General features: G+C 42.0%; 1 protein-coding gene across 1 annotated transcript in view; it reads right to left on the bottom strand.

The window, feature by feature from the left end:
• LOC126334555 (adenosine deaminase-like) overlaps positions 1–23900 on the bottom strand; it is a 93106-nt gene that overhangs the window by 6363 nt on the left and 62843 nt on the right. The window contains exons 5-7 of the mRNA XM_049996931.1: positions 9600–9803; positions 9231–9343; positions 5797–5966 (exon numbers count right to left, since the gene is read on the bottom strand). Coding sequence (XP_049852888.1) covers positions 5797–5966; positions 9231–9343; positions 9600–9803 — 487 coding nt within the window. The remainder of the gene's footprint in view (positions 1–5796; positions 5967–9230; positions 9344–9599; positions 9804–23900) is intronic.

The following is a 23900-nucleotide window of genomic DNA, read 5'->3' as shown; positions in this document are numbered from 1 at the left end:
CCTCCCCTCCACTTGCGACTATCCCTCCCCTCATTCCACTCTAGCCTCACACACATCTTCTATCTCCACAGCTCACATGCATAATACTATCCCCACCATGTCCTTGCAAGCTCCCACAGGCAGCACTACAGCATCTTCCCCTGCCCTGTTATTTCTCCTCGTTCTCACCCCTTGCCTCTTATTGTACCACCACTACATACCCCCAGCTGTGATTGCAACTCATCGCAGTGGGACTACAAACAAAGGACTTCATCTTTAAATTTGCCCATCTGCTATTCATTGCTTTTCTATATGTGGTAAGCAGAAATCTGACCCTTATATAATATCCTTGATTAGCTGTATGACAAGGCTCTGCAGTCCTTGTGATTCGCCTTATTTTTCACATTAACTTTTCAGATTAGAACTATCCTTGAATGCTGCTAACATACAGGAAATTTCACAAAAAATTAAAGAACAAGCTTTATTTAACTATGTTCAAGTTTATGGCATAGACTATCACAAAGAGGTGCTATTTCTGCTTTCTGATAGTGACATACAACATTTGCTCTTGTTTAGAGCAGTGTCACATAAATGTTTCTGGGAAGTTTTCCTCTGCACAGTTTGTATGTGAGTCCATAAACAGATCAACAGTAGAATGAAATTTTCACTCTACAGCAGTGTGTGTGCTGATATGAAACTTCCTTGCAAATTAAAACTGTGTGCCAGACCGAGACTCAAAGTTTGGAAGGTAGGAGACAAGGGATTGGTGGAATTAAAGCTGTGCTTGGGTAGCTCAGTTGGTAGAGCACTTGCTTGTGAAAGGCAAAGGTCCCGAGTTCGAGTCTTGGTCTGGCACACAGCTTTAATTTGCCAGGAAGTTTCAGATCAACAGTAGTTGCTGCAAAGTTGTGCTGAAGAAATTGCTTACCAATCTTAGTCCCCCTCTCCTCCCTCTCCCCCCTCTCAAATATTCAAGACAGGGAAATAGGATTTGAGGAACATGGGCAATATGAAAGTGCCATTGATAAAGGAAACAGGCCTGTTACTGTGTAGGATTATCAGAATATAGCTTCATTAAAGTGCAAAGTTAATATTTCTTTCTGTTAACTCTCTCAGTTATCAAAAATAAAAGCATTTTTTACACACATAGAGGCAGACAAGTTGTTGACTTATAACATAGTTTAGAGAAGGATAAGTCATCATCATCATGCATACATTTAGTTAGTATTTATAAAAGGAGACAATGTCTAATTTTAATACAAGGAAAGAAGAAATCCCTCTAGAGTTAGAAGAAACAAATATTTCAGTCTTAGGTTCCTGTACAAAAGTGATAATTTGGAGTTAATCAGGTGCCATACAATCAATTTGAGCTTGACTACATAGAAAAAATGAATTGTGGGGCGTGGTGGCTTCCCTTATCACTGGCAGTACAACAAAACAGAAAAAAGTGTGGAGGAAGGTGAGGTTATATTCAAAAATTACATATTCATAATGTGTTGCATTGAGGATGTGCAGAATTTTCCTAAGGAATCCACTGTCACCAAGAAAGAAAGAGCTAAGTTCATATGCTGTGCTGAAAATGTGACAGACACAATAGTGAAACAGGCTATTTGGCAACTACAGAAATAATATGTTGCATTAGGTATCAGAAAATGGGAACAGTACCATCTGGACAACAAACCTTTGTCATTGACTCTGATTCACTGATGTCATGGACCAGTAAACAATGCACTGTTGCTTTTATGGCATATTACAAAAACCACAACACCTAGGTGACAGCACGACATGTATTTTGTGCTTATTATAATCTTGCACATCATGACCCAGGCCCGTGAGCACATGCTACCAAAATGAGGGTACAGAACTTTGAGAAAACAGGTGACATGATGTGGAAGAGGAGTGTGGAAGTGCGACATGTGTCTGCACACCAGAAGAATATTGGAAGAGTGGAAGATGACTACAGCCGAAGTTCCACATGTTCTGTATAGGGTGGCAGCCAGTCAATGAATATTTTACAGAATTGGTTTAAAAAAAATTATTTCAGAAGCTCAGAAAAATCTTAACAAGTTTTCTCCCAGAGCGGCTTCAGCTGGGAGTATGTGTCACAAGTTGCCTGCCTTTCAGAAACGAGGCAGTTCTGTCTAGTTAAAGCTGTTGACAAGAGACACCTTTAGCTCTCTGCTGAAACTGCTAGTGAATTCATACCATCAGTTTTAGCCAATAGTGTGTGTGGGAAACAGGTCACGTGTGTGAACCCTGGAGGATTCTGCAGTGCAGAACACAGCTGCTCTCTCTCTTTTGATCCAGACCTTGACCAGAACAGACATCTTTCTTGGGAGGCAGAGCCTCCACCTCTACATTTCATGACCGGCCACCAACATCAATTAACATGAACCACCTTCCCTTCCCTTACCCACTTATTTAGTTGTTAATCCTCCTGGACTAGCCTACACCTGGTAACTTCTGACCTAGGTGTGCCCTTTGTATACCGTACACTGAAATACATTCTCTTTATTTTACCTAATTTCCCATTCTGTCATTTAACAGTAGCCTTGGATGCCCACTTACAAGTCCAGATCAATCAATCTCCTGCATATTGTTGTTGTAAGCAGAATCCAACAACCCTCTTCCCCCTTCCTTGCCCATGTACAGTTTTGCACACAAGCATGCACTGCAACTTGACTTATTGGATCACAGTGTATAGCGAATATTGCACAAGGAACTGCAGTACCAATGATACAAAATTCAGATAGTGCACAAACTGAATGTGGATGACATCCCAAAGAGACTATGCTTTTGTGGGTAATTGTTGGAGTTCATCAATGATAAGCCAGGGCTGTGCAACTATCTGATCAGGAGTGATAAGGCAATTTTTTATGTGTCACCTTTGTTAACAAGCCAAATTTTAGATACTGGTCATATGAAAATCCTGAAAAGCTTCATGAAATGCCATTTCACAATCAGAAAGTGGTAGTGTAGTGCAGTAGATCATTGTGTGAAATCATAGGGCCTTCTTCTTCCTCTTTTTCTTAGTAAAAATAAATAAATAAATAAATAAAAAAGAAAGGAAGGAAGATAATCACAGCAATGATGTCACTGCAAAAAATATAGAATGTTATGCTCACATGTTGAACCATTTGTTAGTGTAGCAGTTTTCTAATCATCATTTAACTGCAGACACATCCATGCATCAAGATGGGGCCACATGCCACATCTTGCAGCATTCCATTAATACCCTGGCCATATCATCTCCAAGAATGGGGTATTTCCTGGCCTCCCATATCCCTGACCTTTCAGCATGTGATTTGTTCCTTTGGGGTCATTTTAAATCTCAGATCTTCTGGTGTGACCCACCACACACCATCCAGGAACTGAACGCTCAAATTCTGGAGGAAGTTATTCAAATTCCAGTGCCAATCTTGCAAAATTTGATCTTTAACTTCCAAAAAAGACTTAAACTATGTGAGAAACAGAAGGGCAGCGACCTAAGTGATGTCATTTTCAACTGATGGGCATTTTAAATTACAAGCATTGTAAATTCATATTCTGTTTCTTTTATATCTTTGTGAATGAATTTTTGTCAATGGTGGAGTTCTCAAAATCACCCATTTCACTGTCACATCTGTTCTAGGTTGATTTTCAGAAGGATTGCTCTTATATTCATACTGTGTTTACAGGTACACTCAATAGTACTTCTGAGTAGAATAACAAAAATATTAACATATTTTTATTTACTGTTGTATTTCATGTTCCAAACTTGTAAACAATGTTTCCTCTCAACTTTTTCTTTCTCCACCACAATTTATGTCTCACTGCAGAAGAGCCACCTTGTATAAAAGGCCCTTCCTGTTACGTTTGCCAGTCTTAAGTATGAGAAGTAGAGGATGGAAGCTTCACTTGCAGATTGAGTATCATGCAGTGAAGAGAAGCGCATGGGAAGTAACCTCCACCACAGTTATGTTAGCAAGAGAAAAACAATCTCTTATGTCTCTGCTGATGGCAGGATGTAAAATTTTAATCTTCCTTCCAGGAGAAAATGGTACCCAAGTTTCATATTTTGTACTAGGATTAAAACTAACATGTAGAGTTAGTGAAATCTTGAATGTTTCATCTAATCATAGTTGAAACTGCATTAAAAATTGGGATACTCTTAACAATAGTGTACTTTATTACAATATTCAAAAATTTCTTACAAAAATATTAAATAGATACACAAAACTATAGCTTCTACTTTGAGAAAAATATTGTTTAATTGCAAGGTATGACATTTTCTGAAGCAACAATACCATTTTCAGAAAAGAGTCCAGTTTTTTTCTGATTAAAGAGTAGGGTGAAAAAGCGGCAGTCAAGAAAGCATGCATAAAGATGAGATGGAGGGGGATACTTTCGTAGCAGACATTCCCCCCCCCCCCCTCCCAGCTGCCTTTTTCACTGCTGTGAAAGTCATGTGATATCTCCTAATACTGTGTTGAACCTCCTTTTGATTAGTGTACTGCAGCAACTTGATGTGACATGGACTCAACAAGTCGCTGGAAGTGTCCTGCAGAAATGTTGAGCCATGCTACCTCTATAGCCATCCATAATTGTTAAAGTATTGCTAGTGAAGGACTTTATGCACAAACTGATCTCCTGATTATGTCGTATAAATATTCAATGGGGTTCATGTCGATAAATCCAGGTTGCCAAATAAATTCACTCAAACTGTCCATAACATTGAAACCAATTGTGAACAACTGTGGCCCAGTGACATGTTGCATTATCATCCACAAAAACTCCATCATTGTTTGGAAACATGACAGCCATGAATGGTTGCAAATGGTCTCCAAGTAGCTAAACATTCAGAGAATCCAGTCCATTCCATGTAAAAACAGTCCACACCATTATGGAGCCACCACCAGCTTGCACAGTGCTCTATGGCTTCGTGGGATCTGTGCCACACTCGAATACTACCATCAGCTCTTACCAACAAAATCAGTATTCATCTGACCAGGCAATTGTTTCATGTCATCTATGGCCAACAAGATGGATATGAGCCCAGGAGAGGTGCTGCAGGCAATGTGGTACTATTGGCAAAGGCACTCACTTATGTCATCTGCTGCCATAGCCCATTAGTGCCAAATTTCACCATGCTGTCTTAAAGGATACATTCACTGTACATCCCACATTGACTTCTGTGGTTATTTCATGCAGTGGTGCTTGTCCATTACCATTGACAACTCTACTCAAATATCCCTACTGTCAGTCGTGAATGAAGGCTGTTAACCACTGCATTGTGCATAGTGAGAGGTAATGCCTGAAATGTGGTATTGCTACATTCTTGACGCTGTGGATCTCAGAATATTGAATTCCCTAATTATTTCAAAAATGGAATGCCTTATGCAAGTAGCTGCAACTACCATTCGGAGTCTGTTAATTCCCATTGTGCAGCCATAATCTCTTCAGAAACCTTTTTACATGACAAAAGTACAAATAACAACTCTATCAACACACTGCCCTTTTATATCTTGTGTACTGCAGCCATCTGTAATATTATTCTGACAGATTTTAATTGTTAGCCAAATTAGCTTAAGCCAGTTCACTGGCAGAATTAAAATTCATAAGCCAGGCATTTTGACTGGAATAAAATATGGCAATTTCATTTAACTGATTATCAATAAGCTACATAACAGATTGAGAAACGTCATAAAAACAAGTGGCTGTAGAAGATATGAAAACTGAAAACATGAGATTTGTTTGTGCTTTATGTTAAATTTTCTCGATTTGATGCTGTTTATGAAAGTTAGTTGAAATTAATATGTTACAGTGTTGACATATTACCTGACAATTGGATGCTTCCTTACACCTAATGGGACTGTTCCAGTAAGATAACTTGACCAAGGACAGGTCTCAAAATGTACTCTTCTTTCTTTACAGCTGCTGTAAATAGCTTCATTTTCAACCACACGATAACCATGCCCCACACGCTCTGTGTGGTATACATCCAGGGCCTAGAACACAAATCATTCCATACGAAACAACCTAGAGTTATCCATTAAGTATGGTATACTCATTGTCACTTATTTATTTATGTGGAATTTAGCCATCTATCCGAATCAGTATGAATTTTCTTATGAAGATTTTTCTCATTTTCTGTTTTCCATAAGAAGAACTATGCAGTGACATTCTAAAATAACATCAAATTGCCTGCTTACAAAGTTATTCTCCACATTAAATGGATATAATTAAAGACTGCTTTTGTGGGCAAAACTGACATAAATTATTCCACTTATGTGGTTGGCATTGAATGACATTTGTCAGAGCACAAGGTGTCTGGAATGACTGTACAAACATCTTTGTTTAGGGTCATGAGATTCTGACACATGCTACGAAAATAATTGTAAAAGATCATAGATTTCACATAATTATGCGACAAACAAAATATTGTTTGTGTAATTCAAACCACTATTTCTGCTCCTGTTGTGAGACAAGATGGGCAATGCCCTTCATGGAAAAATGTTTGTGCTTGCCCATGGAACCATGGCTGTATTGGGGTGTGCACTTCTTCATCCAAAGCAAATTCATAGCCATGAATATCTTTCTTCAGGGCTCCAAAAATATGAAAATCACTTGGGGAGAGATTGGGACTGTATGGAGGATGTGTAAATACTTCTGCTGTGTAATCAAAACAACCTTGTCAACAGAATGATGCCGTCCATCAAAATTCTTGAGCATTTGGACTTGACTGTGAGCTTTAATTTTTTTTTAAGTGTCCATTTGTCACATTAATTGTGATACTGTTTGCCAGAAAGCCAATAAACAGCAGGCTCTTGCAGTCGAAGAAATAAGTCATCATGACTTTCCCAGAGCTGGTGTTAATGGCTTTGGATTTTTTGGGTGGGGGGTGAAACCATGTGCTTCCATTATTGGATCTGACACTTGCTCTCTATCTCAAAATGATGACATCATGTCTCATCTCCCATGACATAGGATGGAAAATAATATTCTTTATCATGATACCACTCCAGGTGCTGCAGTGAAGTTGAGATTCTGTTCAACTTCTGCTGCTCCATCAAGTTGTGGGAAACCCACTGTGCACAGACTTTCTGGAACTTCAGATGCTCTCTGTCATGATGGGGTGAGCAATACTGTGACTGGTGCCCAACATGCGCAAATGTCTTCCACTGTCCACCATTAGTCATTTCTGATAGCAGCATCTATCATAGGAATGACAGAAGGGGTAATGCCGCAATGTGCCTGTCCTGGCAAACCTCTGTCTTTCAATGAGATGCAGCCTTCTGGAAAACATTTATTCCACAGAAATACATGAACACATGATGTACTGTGTTCAACACACACGGCAGGCATTTGAGCATGAATATCACAGCCTGACACTCCTTTTACAGTAAAAAACTGCATTACACCTCACTGTTTGTCTTTCGCACTCTGCATAGTGAAGTCAGATGCACACATGATTCACTGATCTCATGTTGAGCATGTCTAACAGATAAATATCACAGCTGTGAATGTTCACACTGTTCCTTTGTGATTTCCAATAGAGGACACTTCTGTATGCATACCTACCTGTGTTACATACAACATTTGTCAGAAATGTTCCATGACAGCTTTTTTCCTAAGTAGAAAATGGCGCTTACCAAGCAATGATCCTAGCTCATATTGAAGTAGTCCCCTTGGCTATCTGTACACAGTTTCTGGAGGTCTTGGAAGAAAGCAGGGAAATTTTCAACTGCAATGCTTGTAAGCTCATTTTTCACAGCCTGTTGCATGCCTGCAATATCTTGATGAAACTTTCCTTTTAGTAGTTTTTCACACATGGAACCAAGAAAAAATCACAAGGCGAGATGTAGGGTGAATATGGTGGATATAGGATGGCAATAACAGAATGTCTGGCCAGATACTTTGTAACAAATAAGGTAGTATGGGGTCTCGCATTGTCATGCAGTAAGAACCAGTCCTGAGACTGCCACAAATCAGGGCATCAACATTGAACTGCTTATCATATATGTTTCAAGACTTTGGTTTCTTTCAATAGTTTTGTTCACTGTTTGGCCTTGAGGAAAGTGTACTCAGGATGAGCTAATACTTTACTGTCAGAGAATGCAATCAACATTGTCTTTGTTCTTGAAAGTTGTTTTTTGACTTTTTTGAAGCTGTTGATCCAGAATTTCACCATTCAGCACTTTGACGCTTCATGTAAAAGTCATTCTGGTGGTATCAACTTTCATTCCCAGCAATAATCTTAGCCAGAAATCTGGTATCATGTCTGGCTCTATCCAGTAGTTCAGCAGAAATTCTCCATCTTTCCTTCATTGGTCTGTTAGTGTGTGAGGGCAGAGTTTTGCATTAAGTTTCCGTTTCCCTATATCTTTGCGTAAAATCTTATGATACACATCATGATTCAGGTTAAATTCTTCTAATATCGCATGCATGGTTACATGATGGTTTTCTTGTAATAATGGCCTTACACGCTCCTCATCTTCATATGTTTGTGCTGTAGACAAGCGACCAGCTCTGGTATCATCTTGCACTAAATTCCTGCCTTCATGAAAACTTTTGTGCCACTCGTAAACATGACTTCTTGAAAGTGCGTCACCTCCTTAAGCTTCCTTGATAATTGTCCACGTTTCACTAGTGGTTTTTTCAAGCTTAACATAGAGCTTAATGTTCACTCTTTGCTCACAATCAGCATCAATTGTGTCACAACAACTATTGCACAAAGAACCCAAGCACTGTATTGCTAAGTTCAGCCTTGTCATCTCATGAGTTTGCACAGAAATATGGCCAAGCTCATTTCAAGGACACACACAGAACAGGTAATATATAAACAACATTTTTTCCTTATAATATTGCAAACTCAGAAATAACAAAAAACCTGTCGTGGAACGTTTCTGATGAAGGGAGTATGTCTTTGCTGTGTTAATTATATACTATATCCCAGATTCATTTGACTGCCTATACACAATTACACTGACTGAACTTTGGTGTAAGTAAACTCAGCCTGATTAACTTATGTATCTATAAGAACAGTTCAAGAATACTACACAGAGCATTTGTGTGCCTAATGCATGAGTCATGATTTAGGTTTATTACGATCTTTTTGTCCCTGCAGTTGTCATTCTGAGGACTTTTTAATGAAGATGACAATTGATTCTTCTAATGCCACAAGCATGAGCTCTCTAATTTTGCACATTCAAATTGGTCCAAGAAAAATGTCGTGATAAGAAAAATATATTAAAGCATATTCTGTAACATACCCTTTGTACCATTTCAGCCCCACCAGCTTCACCAGCATGCAGTGTTCTGTGAATTCCAGATTTCCTGGCCTCTTCATATGCACCAATCTCTTCTTGGTTTAATGGTACTTCAACTGATTGAAAAGACATTTTCACCATTTATTTCATGCTAATATATATGTCCAACACAATCTACATTGAGCAACATCTTTTCTCTTTTAAAGTCTATGTTTTTAGTTTTTAAATTATTTTATACCGGATTTTATTCTCAATTTTATTTTAACAATAGGTCTCAGTAACTTTATGGTCTATCAAGAAATCTAGACATTATGTTTCTGTACCTTCTTTTTCTTCTTAAATTTTTCAGTAATGAAAGTAAAAAAAGCTCACCGTAAGTTTCTGATTTGTCATTTGCATTCATTGCTATGTCCAATCCAACGACACCATCTCCTTTAAACTTCTTGCATAGCTCCACAATATCCTTTATTGTGCCAGTACCATTGAGTGCAGAGAGAATAGTATTTGCTTTGACACCAAAGTCATTCTCACCTCGCTGAAAACCACGATTTACAGCACTCACAACCTCTCCCAGTTCTGCAATGTAACATATCATGAGTAAAAATAATGACAATTAATTACTTTTGAAAATATACTGTAACTGATAGACAAAAAATCTACTCATCAGGTGGTGGCAGGAGAACAAATCTATAAAAGGTATACAGTTTGCAAGGTTTCAGAGCCAGTAGCTCTTTCTTCTGGCAGAACTGATGGGGAAGGAAGAGGGATGATGGAAAAGTACTGGTAACGTTTTGGGAAAGAGGTAGAGTTCAGAAAAGTTGCCTTGAACCCCGTGAGAGGAGACTTACTGGACAAGATGAGAAGGAAAGAGTATCAATATTATACATTTTTGAACTGTATCCACAGAATCCCAGGGATGTTGTGTAGTGGAAGATACCATTATCAAATAAGTGTGGTCAAGGTATATTGAAAAGTATTGGGGTCACTGGAAATAAGCAGCAAAAGTTTCTGGATTGGAGGAAAAGAGGAAACTAAAAATGAACCTGTGTGTGATAGCACTTTTTGTTATTTTGTGACATAGTAAATCACTGATGGGAAGAATTATAGCACATCTACATTGCTATAAAAAAATTAAAAATTGGAAATGAAGACTGGACATTAGAACATAATGGAGGAATTGTGAGCAAGGCAGACATATCACAACAGCGGATGGAGAAAACAGAAAGGCTTTATGAGGGAAAAGGAATGATGCAATGCCCCATAATGTCATGTTTTGACTTTGTACTACCCATAGTCACACCATAATTTTCACATGTTAAAGGAACAAGTGGTTAATGATGAGTACTACTCTAATCAGAGAACAAGTTTTTAATTATAGAGCATTCACTATTTTACTCATATTATAATTTCCTGTGCAACTCAGCACTGGGTACTGCTGCACTCTGGCAATTGCAAATGCTACTATAAAAGAAAAAATCTACCTTCCAGTGCAATTATCAAAAGGACAGATCATCTCCTACTGAATAACACAGGTACACATGACAAACCGTATGTACTAAGTAACTATTATAACTTCATTTCAGCAATTGTTTCAAAGAGGCTTCTGCTTTATTCAATGTGTTGTAACCATTCAGAAGCCCATCCACACAATTTGGTATACTACTATTTTAAAAAAAAATTCAAAATATTAATTAATTGAGACCTTAACTACAAGCAGGCTGACAAAAGCAATCAGGAATTTGATTTAGTTAGTGATTAAAAATACAGCGTCTCAAAGGATTCACACTTCCTGGTGCATAATAGTGTGCAGGATCACATAAGAGGACTACAAAAGTCCAAAGAAGAATGAAAGAGAAAAAAATACTGTTAATGTGCAGTGATGGAAAATCCAAACAAAATATATGTAAGCTGTATAGTACTAATCCTTACGTGGTGACTATAAAACAGAAAAACAGCACCTCTGGGTCTTTACATGGAGACTCTAATCTCTATATTCTTTGCTTACTTCATATTCCTTGGGTTTTTCTCAAATTTGTTCATTGTGTGTTCATGCAGCTAGTGAATAAATTGTTCCACAACTTATCCCATGTTGGAGATTTTTATTTCTGCATCATACAACAAAGGGACAGAACCTACCACATTGGTGACCTCAGACCAATTTTCATTTCTCACATGTTTCCGGTGACTCTCTACTGTGTGGCATGTGCTCATTATGTACTGAGAGTCATTCATCATAAAACGCACGAGATTCTGTGTTCTCTATCACATTTTGCCTTTACATTTTGAATCTAAGGTGTCCCACCCACCACAAACCATGTTATAATGGAACAGGAATGATTCCTTCCTCATGCAACACAAGGGAGCTCTTTAACCTCTTGGAGTTCACAATGGCACAAACCAAGTGCATTATCTGTGGTATTTATGCAAGGACGTGTTGATCTCAGCACTTCACAAGATCCACAGACCAATGAATTTTTGGACCTGATATTACTGCCCAATGTGGGGCTAATGTGCTTAATACATTGACACTTACACTCAGTGGCGAGCAAACTATTAACTACCACACTCGTCAAGCCCATCAAGGTATTGTATGTTCTCCAGTTCTGTATACTTCGCATCTTCTTCCATGTCACAAAATCTCACAGCCCACTGCACACTGCTGCTGCATTCAACAACCAAGGTCGTTGCTGCCAAATCAGTCAACCTTGCTCACATGCCTACAGGGTTATGTACTGAGTGTGGTCTTCATCTTAAACACCCCCCCCCCCCCCCCCCCATGATGACTTCAACCAATGTTGCCCTGGGACAACATTCATCACTCAATCACTCAATCAAGATTTTGCCACTCACAGTGCCTCTTCACTTTCAAAGCCTCTGGGTCTTTCACCTACACAGCATTTTTTGACTGGAAGATTTCCTAAACTCCCTCCACTGCTGAAAGACAACCCCCAGACTTGGTTCACCTTGGCTGACAACCTCTTCAACCTCCATGACATTCGGGATGACTTTTTGGTCCAAAATTTGATAATCAAACATTTATTAGTCCTATACAGATGAAGTTCCTGTGACACATTGGGTCTTACTTTTATCTACAATAATGATGTAGGCCAAAGTAGTATTAACCCTATTTTGCTCGCTGCTAAGGTGCTATTCCAGTACTGGAGAGCCTCTGCAATACTGATGCAAGTTTAGAAGGGGAAAAGCAATGGCCTGAGCTGTGAAGTGGGATTTGTATCAGGGAGGGAGGCATACTTAGGTAATCCATGCAGTTGTGGTAGCCGCAGTGCTAACTTGGCACAGCAGTTAGCACATCTATCTAATAAACAAGAGACCCAGGTTCAAATCCCAGTGCTGGTACAAATTTTAGTTCATTGCTTTGCCTTGCATCATAATTGAGAATTTTTCACACCCTTCAATTAAAGTTATTCATCAGATTATAAACGATAAAAGCTTGGGATCATTACTCCATCCCAACTGGGGCACCACTTACCTTCATTAGTTGATGTGGAATACATGCCTGACATAATGTTATTAAACCTTAAGTGGTCGCGTGGGGTGTTCAGAACACACCAGTCATGCTTATCAATGGATTATTGCATAATGGACAGGAGTATAATGTCATGTTGTTTGGTACCTTTCTAGGACATAATACGAAAGCTTTTAGTAACAATAGAATCTACAATGGAAGCACAAGTTCGAAGAAAACACACAACAATGTGCTCTGAGGTGTTGCCGGCCCCCCACACAACTCTTCATGTTGCAGTGCTGTGCGAAAGTGCACAGTTGTGTTACGTAGCAGCTGCTTCTATTTTGTCAAACTCTGCAGTTAAAACAGCTATTGATCATTATGAAATAGAACAAGAATGAGTGTGGGAGCTTCTGGAAGAGGTCTTAGATGAAATTTTTGAAGGAGGAGAAGAGAAAGAGGAGGAAACTGACAGTTGTGAAGTTCTCTCTCATCACAGTGACACAGAAATGGAGGATGAAGACAACCTGGAACTGGAACCACAAGTAAGTGCAGCGTATAATGAAAGCAAGCATGATTTTTTTTATTGGAAAATGGATGAAAAGTTGTCCTAGTCATAACGTAAGAACTAGAAGTGTCGACCTCATTATTCATCTCCCTGGTGTGAAAGCTATCACAAAATCTGTGAAAACTGCTGTGGACTGTTTTTTGATATTTATAAATGACATAATAATTAGAACAATTACATTGTGTGCAAATATTAACATACAACATATTGCAACAAATTTCACAAGAGACCATGATGGCAAACCAAGAAATTAGGAAGAAATCAAATCTCTTCTGGGTCTGTTGATACTGGCTGGGCATTACAGGGCAGGAAACCAAAACCTGGAAGACTTATGGGACACAAATGGTTCTTGAAATGCAATATTTCTTGCAACAATGAAATTCAATGATATTCAAGACGACCACAGTGTAGAGAACTTGATCGCCTAGCTGCATTCAGAGAAGTATTTGAATTATTCATGTCAAACTGTGTCAGTAATTACACTGTGTCTGCATATATGACAGTGGATGAACAACTGGTTGCATTTAGAGGCAAATGCAGTTTCCGACAGCACCTACTAAGTGTAGAATCACTGCCAGACACCACACTTGCTAGGTGGTAGCCTTTAAATCGGCCGCGGTCCGTTAGTATACGTCAGACCTGCGTGTCGCCACTATCAGTGATTGCAGATCAAGCGCCGCCACACGGCAGGTCTAGAGAGACTTCCTAGCACTCGCCCCAGTTGTACAGCCGACTTTGCTAGCGATGGTTCACTGACTTCTATGCTCTCATTTGCCGAGACGATAGTTAGCATAGCCTTCAGCTACGTTATTTGCTACGACCTAGCAAGGCACCAGTATCCGTACTATTGATATTGTGAATCATGTACCATAAAGAGCGACGTTCTCCATGAGTGGATTAAAGTTAAGTATTCCACCAGCTACATCCGTTTTTCTCAATTCTAATTCCCTTGTTATGTTCCAGATCTTATTCCAGCCTGCGTGAGCTAAAACGCATGCATACGGCCTCCTTTAACCATACGGTTGGCTCTCCTGCCAACCACAACAGTGGCGACAAGAGTAAAAGTGTTCTTATCTAAATTGCCCTGATTTACTTGTGTAATGGCTTCGCCACAATCTCCAGATGTACTGTCCGAATTTTATCGCTTACAGAATCAGCAGACGCAGGCCTTACTGGATGCCCTTGCACAGATCGTCCAGGTTCAATGTGCAAAACGATGTGGCAGCAGCCACTTCACCACTAACGCAGGCACAACACGTTGTTGCACCCACTTTTTGACCTTTTGATGCTGCACTGGAAAGCTGGACGGAATGGTCACACCAATTTGGATTTCATCTCGCCGCCTACAGAATTCAAGGTAACGAGCGGCAGCCATATTTGTTGTCTTCTGTCGGTGTGAATACGTACCGTGTGATAGTCAAATTATTTCCCCGACACGAAGTAGCAACTCTGTCCTACAAAGAAATTTTGTCTGCATTAGATGCATATTTCAAGGAACCAGTCAATGTAGTTGCGAATAGGTATACCATCTTTCGTACAAAACGTATGGCAGGTCAGACTAATCGGGAGTGGGTTGCAATCTTGCAAGGCCCTACTAGGGATTGTGCTTTAGAGTGTCAATGTGGACTCCCTTATTCAGATACTATGGTATGTGATGCAATTGCACAGAACGTTTCTGATGTTCGTATAAGAAAACAGATTTTGTAACTTGTAAATCCCTCCCTTCAACAAGTGATCAACATATTGGATCGGCAGGACACACTTGACTTTGCTCGGGAATCATTTGAAACTTCGCCAGCAGTGTGTCAGGTTAACCGGCCCGCCGGGCGAGCTGCACGGAGCAGTAAACAGCCCTTATGCCCGGCCGCACCGCTGCCGCCAGGCTCTCAGCCACGATTGCCGTGCAGGCAAGCAAATGCAGTGATAAAATCATGCCCGCAGTGTGCTACTAAACATTCACGTAAGCATTGCCCATCACGCCAAGCTATTTGCTTTTATTGTAATAAAAAAGGATATGTTCAGAGTGTTTGCCAGAGACAGCTCAGATCGGAAGCTCAAAACCGTTCCAGGCCCTTTGCTTCGCGCCGGAATCGGAATCGAACCAAGGTTACTCAGGCTCGCGAAACTTCACTCATGGAAATTCATGTCGTTCATTCCACTCCGCCCAGTGCCACTCTTTCTAACAGTGACTGTGTTCATCCCAAACATAGTGTGCGTCGACATCGCCGGAACTCCCGTCAAGTCGCAAGTGATTCTGTACCAGTGTCAGTTCATGTTGCACGAGACAGTCGCTCTTGTCGTCAGCAGGACAATAAACTTTTTGTAGACTTGGACATTAATGGCAAAGTGATACCATTCCAGCTCGATACCGGAGCTGCAGTTTCATTGATCAATCACGATACGTACAAACGGCTGGGCACACCTCCGTTGCACGCCGCAAATGTTAAATTACGTAGCTATTCTGGTCAACGTATCCCTGTGTTAGGACAGTGCAGCCTTCTTGCAACATACAAAGGACAAACAAAACTTGTGTCATTTTACGTCCTTCGTTCTTCTTCTGCAGTGAACTTGTTTGGTTTCGATTTATTTCAGTTGTTTAACTTGTCTATAGTAAATCAGGTCCTATCAGTGAACCAGACTGTGCATTCTGACAGTCTTTCTCGTCTATGTGAAGAATTTGCAGACATTTTTGCACCGGGCCTCAGTTGCACTAAGAACTATAAAGCACATTTGGAACTGAAAGTAAACGCGCAACCGAAATTTTTCAGAGCGCGCAATGTTCCCCACACATTGCGTGATGAGGTCGCAAAAACATTACATGATTTGGAATCACAAGGTGTAATTGAACGTGTGCAGGCTTTTCTCTGGGCATCACCCTTAGTAATTTTGCCAAAACCTTCCGCCAAACTGAGACTTTGTAAGGACTTCAAGGCAACAGTGAATCCACAACTGGTGATTGCAACTTTTCCTTTACCCCGCCGGGAAGATCTTTTTGACAAACTGTGCCCGGGTAAACATTTTTCGAAGTTGGACTTAGCAGATGCATATTTGCAAATACCGGTGGACGAAGAATCCCAGCGTGTTTTGGTGGTTAACATGCATCTTGGTTTGTATCGATTCAAATGACTGCCATTCGGGTGTGCATCTGCCCCTGCATTGTTTCAGCAATATCTACAAACTGTTTGTGCGTCGGTCCCTACTGCAGTAAATTATCTGGACGATATTGTGATCTCCAGAAAGACAGAAGAAGAACATTTGGCCAATCTCAGAACATTATTTCAGGTCTTGCGACAAAATGGTCTTCGCTTGCAGAAGGACAAATGTGTGTTTTTTGCTCGGGACTTACCATACTTGGGACATGTACTCAATGCCCAAGGCATACATCCCAGTCCCACCCACCTTCGTGCCATACAAGACTTGCTGTCACCGCAGAATCTGAAGCAGCTCCAGAGTGTGCTGGGAAAAATAAATTACTACCATCGCTATATTCAGCATGCCTCTTCCATTTCAGCTCCGCTTCATCGCTTACGCCGTAAGGGTGTTCTGTTCGTCTGGACGACAGAATGCGAACGTGCCTTTCGCCAGTTGAAATCGGCGTTGCTTTCCAATACTTGCCTTACACCATTCGATCCCCAGAAGCCCCTTTTGTTGATGGTGGATGCATCGGATTTCGGGATCGGTGCTGTGCTTGCGCACAAAGATGGATCGCACGATCGCCCTATTGCCTTTGCGTCCAAATAGCTCTCGTCTGCTCAAAGAACTTATTCACAGATCGCGAAAGAAGCATTGGCTCTCGTATTTGGTGTTACAAAGTTTCATGATTTCTTATATGGTTGTCACTTTACCATAATCACAGACCAAAAACCCTTGACATCGCTTTTTCATCTGAACAAACCTGTACCTCCACGTACAGCACAGAAATTCATTCGTTGGTCTATTTTGCTCTCCCAGTAGCGCTACGATATCTTGTATCGGTCCACTGCTAAGCACGGAAACACCGATGTGTTGTCCTGCTTGCCTGTTGCTGAGGATAGGGCATTTGATTCCTCCGAAATTGCTTGCATGTTCATTGATGTGGAAACCGATGACGTGGTCGAATCATTTCCAATTGATTTTCGTCATGTCGCTACAGCCACAGCTGCTGATCCTGTCCTTACTCCCATTCTGCGTTTTGTTGCTACGCAATGGCCCTTGTCAAAGTCACTGATCGGAGACCCGTTGGTTCGCCGATTTTTTGCTCACAAGGAGAGACTTTTTGTACGACGTGGTGTTTTGCTGTTGCGTTCTGATAATGATCAGTCCAGGGTCGTGGTACCACGTTAGTTACAGTCCTCTGTCTTACAGCTTCTCCACCATGGACATTGGGGTATAGTGAGAACGAAACAACTTGCTCATCAGCACTGTACTTGGTTTGGAATCGATGCCGTGATTACGAAGATGTGCTCTTCTTGCATGGTGTGTGCTGAACAACAATCAGCACCACCGTGAGATATTTGGCCCAGTCACGATCAATGAACCACCCTGTATAAGGGGCGTGAACAGCGTCAGATGTAGAGTGATCAATGTGAAGGACACGGGCAAGTCGTGTACATGTCTGAGACAGCGCTGTCAGTACCAGAGTTCTTTGCATGGCCAAAAGCCACTTCCCCTTGGCAATGCTTACACATCGATTTTGCTGGTCCATTCTGGAATGCTCGATGGTTGGTTGTGGTAAATTCATTCAGTAATTTTCCTTTTGTTGTCTGGATGTCTTCCACGACATCCTCTGCCACCATCCAAGCGTTATCCGCTATCTTTTGCATTGAAGGTCTTCCACAGACTATTGTTTCTGACAATGGCCCACAATTCATGTCCGCAGAATTTCAGTCATTCTGCAAGGCCAATGGTATTCAACATCTGACGTCCGCACCGTTTTTGCCACAGTCAAACGGTGGTGCTGAACGATTGGTTAGGCCTTTCAAGTCACAGATATTGAAGTTGAAAGAGTCGCATTCTCGGGAGGACACATTATTGCTCTTTTTGTCCTCGTACCGCTCTCAGCCCCGAAATGGTCACTTGCCGGCTGAGTTGCTCCACAGTCGTCGTCATCGAACCTTGATGTCTTTGCTACATCCTCCGCGTCAGGTTCCTGTACAGCGGCAGACACCTGCTCTTGTTCCAGGCGACATTGTCTACTATTGCCACTATTGAGGTTCATGGCGTTGGCTCGAAGGGCGCATTCTTCGCTGCCTCGGCCGCGCTGTGTATCTGGTTTTGGGGGCCTCTGGTGAGGTGCGTCGGCATCTCAATCAGCTGCGCCTCTGTCGTTGCACGGGATCTGCCGCTCGCCGTCTGCTTGCATTGACGGTGCCATCCGGTCAGCGCCCCGGGGACCCATCTACTGGCTCGCCTCAGCCCCAGGTGTTACCGACACTGCCTTCCATTTTGCCCCATGGTGCCGCGCCGCTGCCGCCGCCACCTGTTCTCCCGCCGGCGACATCCGCAGTGGACATGTCGCTGCAACCGCCGGGTGCCTCCCTGGGTCACGCACCGCTGATCGCTTCCTGTGACCAGTTGTCCTCCGACATGGAACTCTTGCCCGCTTCGGACCATGTGTCGTCTTCGCCCGTCGGGTGCCCCGGCCCGATGGAGGTCGACCCTTCAGCCCCTCCTGTCTCTCTACGGGTGCATACACCGCATGTTGGCGTGCACCCTGGAGCAGGTTTTCAGGCATTTCCTAGCTCCCCGCGACCGAATGGCAGGGTGTGGGTGGCACAGCCTCGCCTGTTGTTCGGCTCCCCACCTCCTCGCATGCGTCAACATGCGGTCCCCCCCACGGCGGGCAGAAGCCTTATGCCACAACCGAACGCCGATTTGCGGGGGAGGAATGTGGTGTCACCGCCAGACACCACACTTGCTAGGTGGTAGCCTTTAAATCGGCCGCGGTCCGTTAGTGTACGTCAGACCTGCATGTCGCCACTATCAGTGATTGCAGACCGAGCGCCGCCACACGGCAGGTCTAGAGAGACTTCCTAGCACTCGCCCCAGTTGTACAGCCGACTTTGCTAGCAATGGTTCAGTGACTTCTGCGCTCTCATTTGCCAAGACAATAGTTAGCATAGCCTTCAGCTACGTTATTTGCTACGACCTAGCAAGGCACCTGTATCCGTACTATTGATATTGTGAATCATGTACCATAAAGAGCGACGTTCTCCATGAATGGATTAAATTTAAGTATTCCACCAGCTACGTCCATTTTTCTTAATTCTAATTCCCTTGTTATGTTCCAGACCTCACGCCAGCCTGCGTGAGCTAAAACGCGTGCATATCGGCCTCCTTTAACCATACGGTTGGTTCTCCTGCCATCCACAACACTAAGCAAGCCTGCAAATATGGTTTGAAAATTATCACCTTAAGTGATGCAAGAACATGATATACTTTGGGGATGGAAATCTATGTTGAGAAACAGCCAGAGGGTCCCTTTGCACTGTCAAGCTTGCCTAAGGAGATAGAGAATAGACTTGAATGGCCTATTGAAGGTACACAAGACAACTGGTTTTGTTCCATAGCACTGGCTGAAGAGCTCCTGAAAAAGAAACTTACAGTAGTAGGAACTCTTAGAAAGAATAAGAGGGAGCTCCCTCCAGACTTTGTTTGCACGAGAGGTCATGAACTTAGAAGCAGCATTTTTGGATTCGGAAAGGATATCATCATAGTTTAATATGTGCCAAAGAAGGGCAAAAACTTTATTCTCCTTTCATCTTTGTATCATGACAGTGCCATTGACACTAATACTGTGGGGGAAAAGAAAACAGAAATTATAACAATGTACAATAAGACCAAAACAGATGTGGCCACAATAGATGAAATGTGCACTACTTATTCAACCTCAAGAGGAACTAGACATTGGCCATTTGCCCTATTTTTCCAAATGATTGACATTGCTTGCATTAACACCTTCATCATATATGCAAATAACAACAATGAGAGGATTTCCCGAAGAATGTTTATAGTTGACATCGGAAGGTCATTAGTAAATTCCATAGTGTGCAAGAGAGCAGCCACTCACTCCCTGCCTAAACAAGTTTGAAAGAAAGCCGCAGAAATGACGGGAGTTGAAGACATCAGCAATGCACCACCTTCTGAACAAAGAATACTTAAGCCCAGGCGCTGCACAGCTTGTCCTCGGAGTAAAGATATAAAAGTTAAATCGGACTGTGCTCGATGTTTGAAAGTTATGTGTGTAAAGCACATGAGAAATGTGTGTGACAAGTGTTACAATAACGCACCCCTTGTAGCCAGTGATAGTGAATAATTTCATAAAATGTTTGTATGAGTTGACTCTACAAATGTTTAATTATATGTATAATGTCTTATACCTGTAATACAGTATGAAGAATAACAGGAATAAATAATTAAACAAAATATTGTAAGAAAATGGGAATTATTGCATATGTTTCAAATAACCCAATTTAACACTAAAGTGTTATTAAACAAAATGATAATGTAATGGCAGATAACATTCTAAATGGCCTTTTGTGAAGTAAACGTATTCATATCAGAGATATGCTGCCCAACAATGTCATTATAGCCACTTTTATTTGGTGTGTTAGCAACACCCCACACGACTATTAACGTTACGAAAAGCTACGCGACTGCATAAGGGTTAAGCTTCCATACAAGCTACAGCTACAACTACTTTCTCATGCTTCAGATTCATTGGAGACTAAGCTCCACTTCATGGACCAGGCCTACAACATCCTCTGACATAGACATCTTCTCACTAACCCCGGCGGTCATGCAAAGGAAAAGGTTGAAACTACTGATGACCCCCCCCCCCCCCCCAACCTCCCCTCCAACTCACCTAGCTGGCAGAATCTGTGTGAGAACACATTTAGTACTTCTGGAAGACACATAGTCACCTGGTGGCAATCTCCATGCACTGCCTTTGCTGAGCCCAAAACCCTTTCCAGTTACCACCCAAGTCTCATCTGAGCACACTGCTGACACCAAAGAGAGGACACACAAGCACTACAGAATTACCTCCCCCCCCAATCTGTGTACCCCTTCTGCTGGTTCCAAACTACATCTGTAAATGCAACACAGAACTTCCAACCTCCCTGTGCATTCCCAAACTCAGTTAGCAATAGGCTTAGAGACCCTGATTCTCACCACTCCCACTTTGTGCCTTATGAAACAACAGTCAGTGAATGACACGGGTAGTCCAGGTGATTGTCTCTATGTAATGGACCACACATTGGGTTAAAGATTTCTGATTTATGAGTGCAGAGGCTAGCATCATATCTATTGTGTTAGCTCCCACTCACACATTTCCAGCCAAGCTAACTCTGTGTGCTATTAACAACTCAAGTATCAATGTCCTCAGTGCAGCAGATCTTCAGCTGCGGTTCACTCCTGATCTAAATTTAACCCAGACTTTCCATGTTGCAGACATTGATGAACCTGTGCTTGGTAGAGATTTATATAAACATTTTGGTTTATCACCAAATATCCAGTCTGCCTCATTGCTGCAGTATGCTTCCATCTCCCAGGCTCATTCAGCTCTTCTCCTTTATTCACCACAGAGAAACCCCTCCTTAGCTCTCTCTCTCTCTCTGAGTGCTGCACTTTAACAGCTCAACTCACCCCATCATTAGTCGAGCTTTTACTTAACGCACCAGTTCTGATGCTCCATGAGCTCACAATGCTGTACTTCTCCAGTGTATTGATGCAACATCTGTGCAACTGGCACAGTCTCATAAGACGCTCTGTCAGCTCACTGAGGCACACTCTGCCACCTCCTCGACAGGACTGTAAAGTCAGCGACACTTTGCTCCCCAGTGCTTCCTGCCGGTGCACCCACCCTTCAGAGTATGACAGTGACACTTCTCTTGTGGGTTTGAACTCACAGCTGTGGTTGTTGATGGTTCTTGCTAAAAAATCAATACAATGAAGGGACTATCCATAGAACACAATGCCCACCACCTTAATCCCAGAAAACTGTGCCATGCTAAAACAGCTGTCAGTGAGCTACTTGATGCCAGAATTATATGTTCACCAGATAGCAGTTAGCCTTCCCTATGTACCTTACCCAGAACAAAGATAGTTTGTTTCATCTGTGTGGGGACTACAGGGCTCTGCACTCTCGCACTATTATAGACAGTTATCCTATTCCACATATTCAGGACTTCATCCAACTGCTCAATTGAGCACAAGTGTTCAGTGTACTCAATTGCTGCAAAGCTTACCAATGAAAACGCATGTTCGAGGACAACATCCCCAAGACTGTACTAATTACCCTTTATGGGTTCCAAAATGCAGCCTAGACTTGGCAGCATTTTATTGATACTTTGTTTCAACCCCCACAGCATGTATGCCTATCTGGATGACATCCTGATCCTTTCCTCCACCATTGAGGAACACAAAACAGCATCTGGCTCAAGTCCAGGCCACATTCCATTACGATGGTGTCAAAATCAACCACAAGAAGTCACAACTAACTCATGACAGTGTAACATTTCTATGCTATACTGTGTCAGCTGAGAGCATCTGACTGACATTCAACCAGGTTGAGTCTATTCATAAACTTCTACTACCCACAGACTACCGGGAACTGCAAAGATACGTGGGCATTATAAACTTGCAGTGCTTCCATCCAGACACCACGTACCTATGCTCTGACTGGAAAGAAACACCTCCAGCATAAGGAAGTTTCTTGGACAGATGACATGATGCAAGCATTTGAGGCTCTCAAGTCTACTGTTATCCATGCCATCACACTGGCACACCCAGTACCTGACACCTGTATCTTGGCCACTGTTGACATGAGTGGTACGTCAGTAGGCACTGTTTTGCAATAGCACATTGGCAATATCACTGAGCCACTCAGATTTATCTCCAGAGAACTTTCATCTGCCCACTGCAAGTGGTCAACATTCAACAGTGAACTCCTCATAGTCTATGAGTTGTTAAGATACTTCCACAATGATATCAGAGGCTGTGAAGTTACTTCCTTTACCTATTAACAGCCACTCTTAAATGCCATCCACAGTCCTGACAAGGACCTTCCTTCCCGATGCCTGTGGGCCAAGCACCTAATCAGGCAGGAAGTATTCCATTGACATATGCTATATACATGGTTCTGACAAAGTTGTCACTGACAACCTGTCCTGGGTGAACATTATCATGTCTTCCATTGACATGGACAAGTTGGCCTACCTGCAAACTGATGACATGGAGCCTGTAGACATACTGAAGGACACAAAATGTGCACTGACTCTTGAGCCACACCCACTACTGGGCTCATACATTCCCATCATGTGCAACACATAGACGGTTACCCTCCGACCAGTTGTACCTCCCCCTCTCCAGCGAGTGGTATTAGCATCCCTGCACAATCTCGTTTAATCCAGCATCAATGCCACTATGAAACTGTTGCTGAGCAATTCATCTGGCTGGGAATTAAGAACAATTTTTGTGATTGGATGCATGTCTGTATCCCTTGCCAGAGAAGTAAGGTTGAATGACATGCACAGCCCCCTCTAGGGCAACTCAGTACCACCAAAGGATGCCTACATCATTTAGATATTAACATTGTCAGCCCAACCCCTCTCTCTGAGGGCTTTTAATATACACTCTCAACCAACAACTGAGTCATGAG

The sequence above is a fragment of the Schistocerca gregaria genome, chromosome 2, assembly GCF_023897955.1.
Source record: "Schistocerca gregaria isolate iqSchGreg1 chromosome 2, iqSchGreg1.2, whole genome shotgun sequence".
Classification (NCBI taxonomy): Eukaryota; Metazoa; Arthropoda; class Insecta; order Orthoptera; family Acrididae; genus Schistocerca; species Schistocerca gregaria.
The sequence above is the reverse complement of the archived record's forward strand: the minus strand, read 5'-3'. Positions and strand labels throughout refer to the sequence as shown.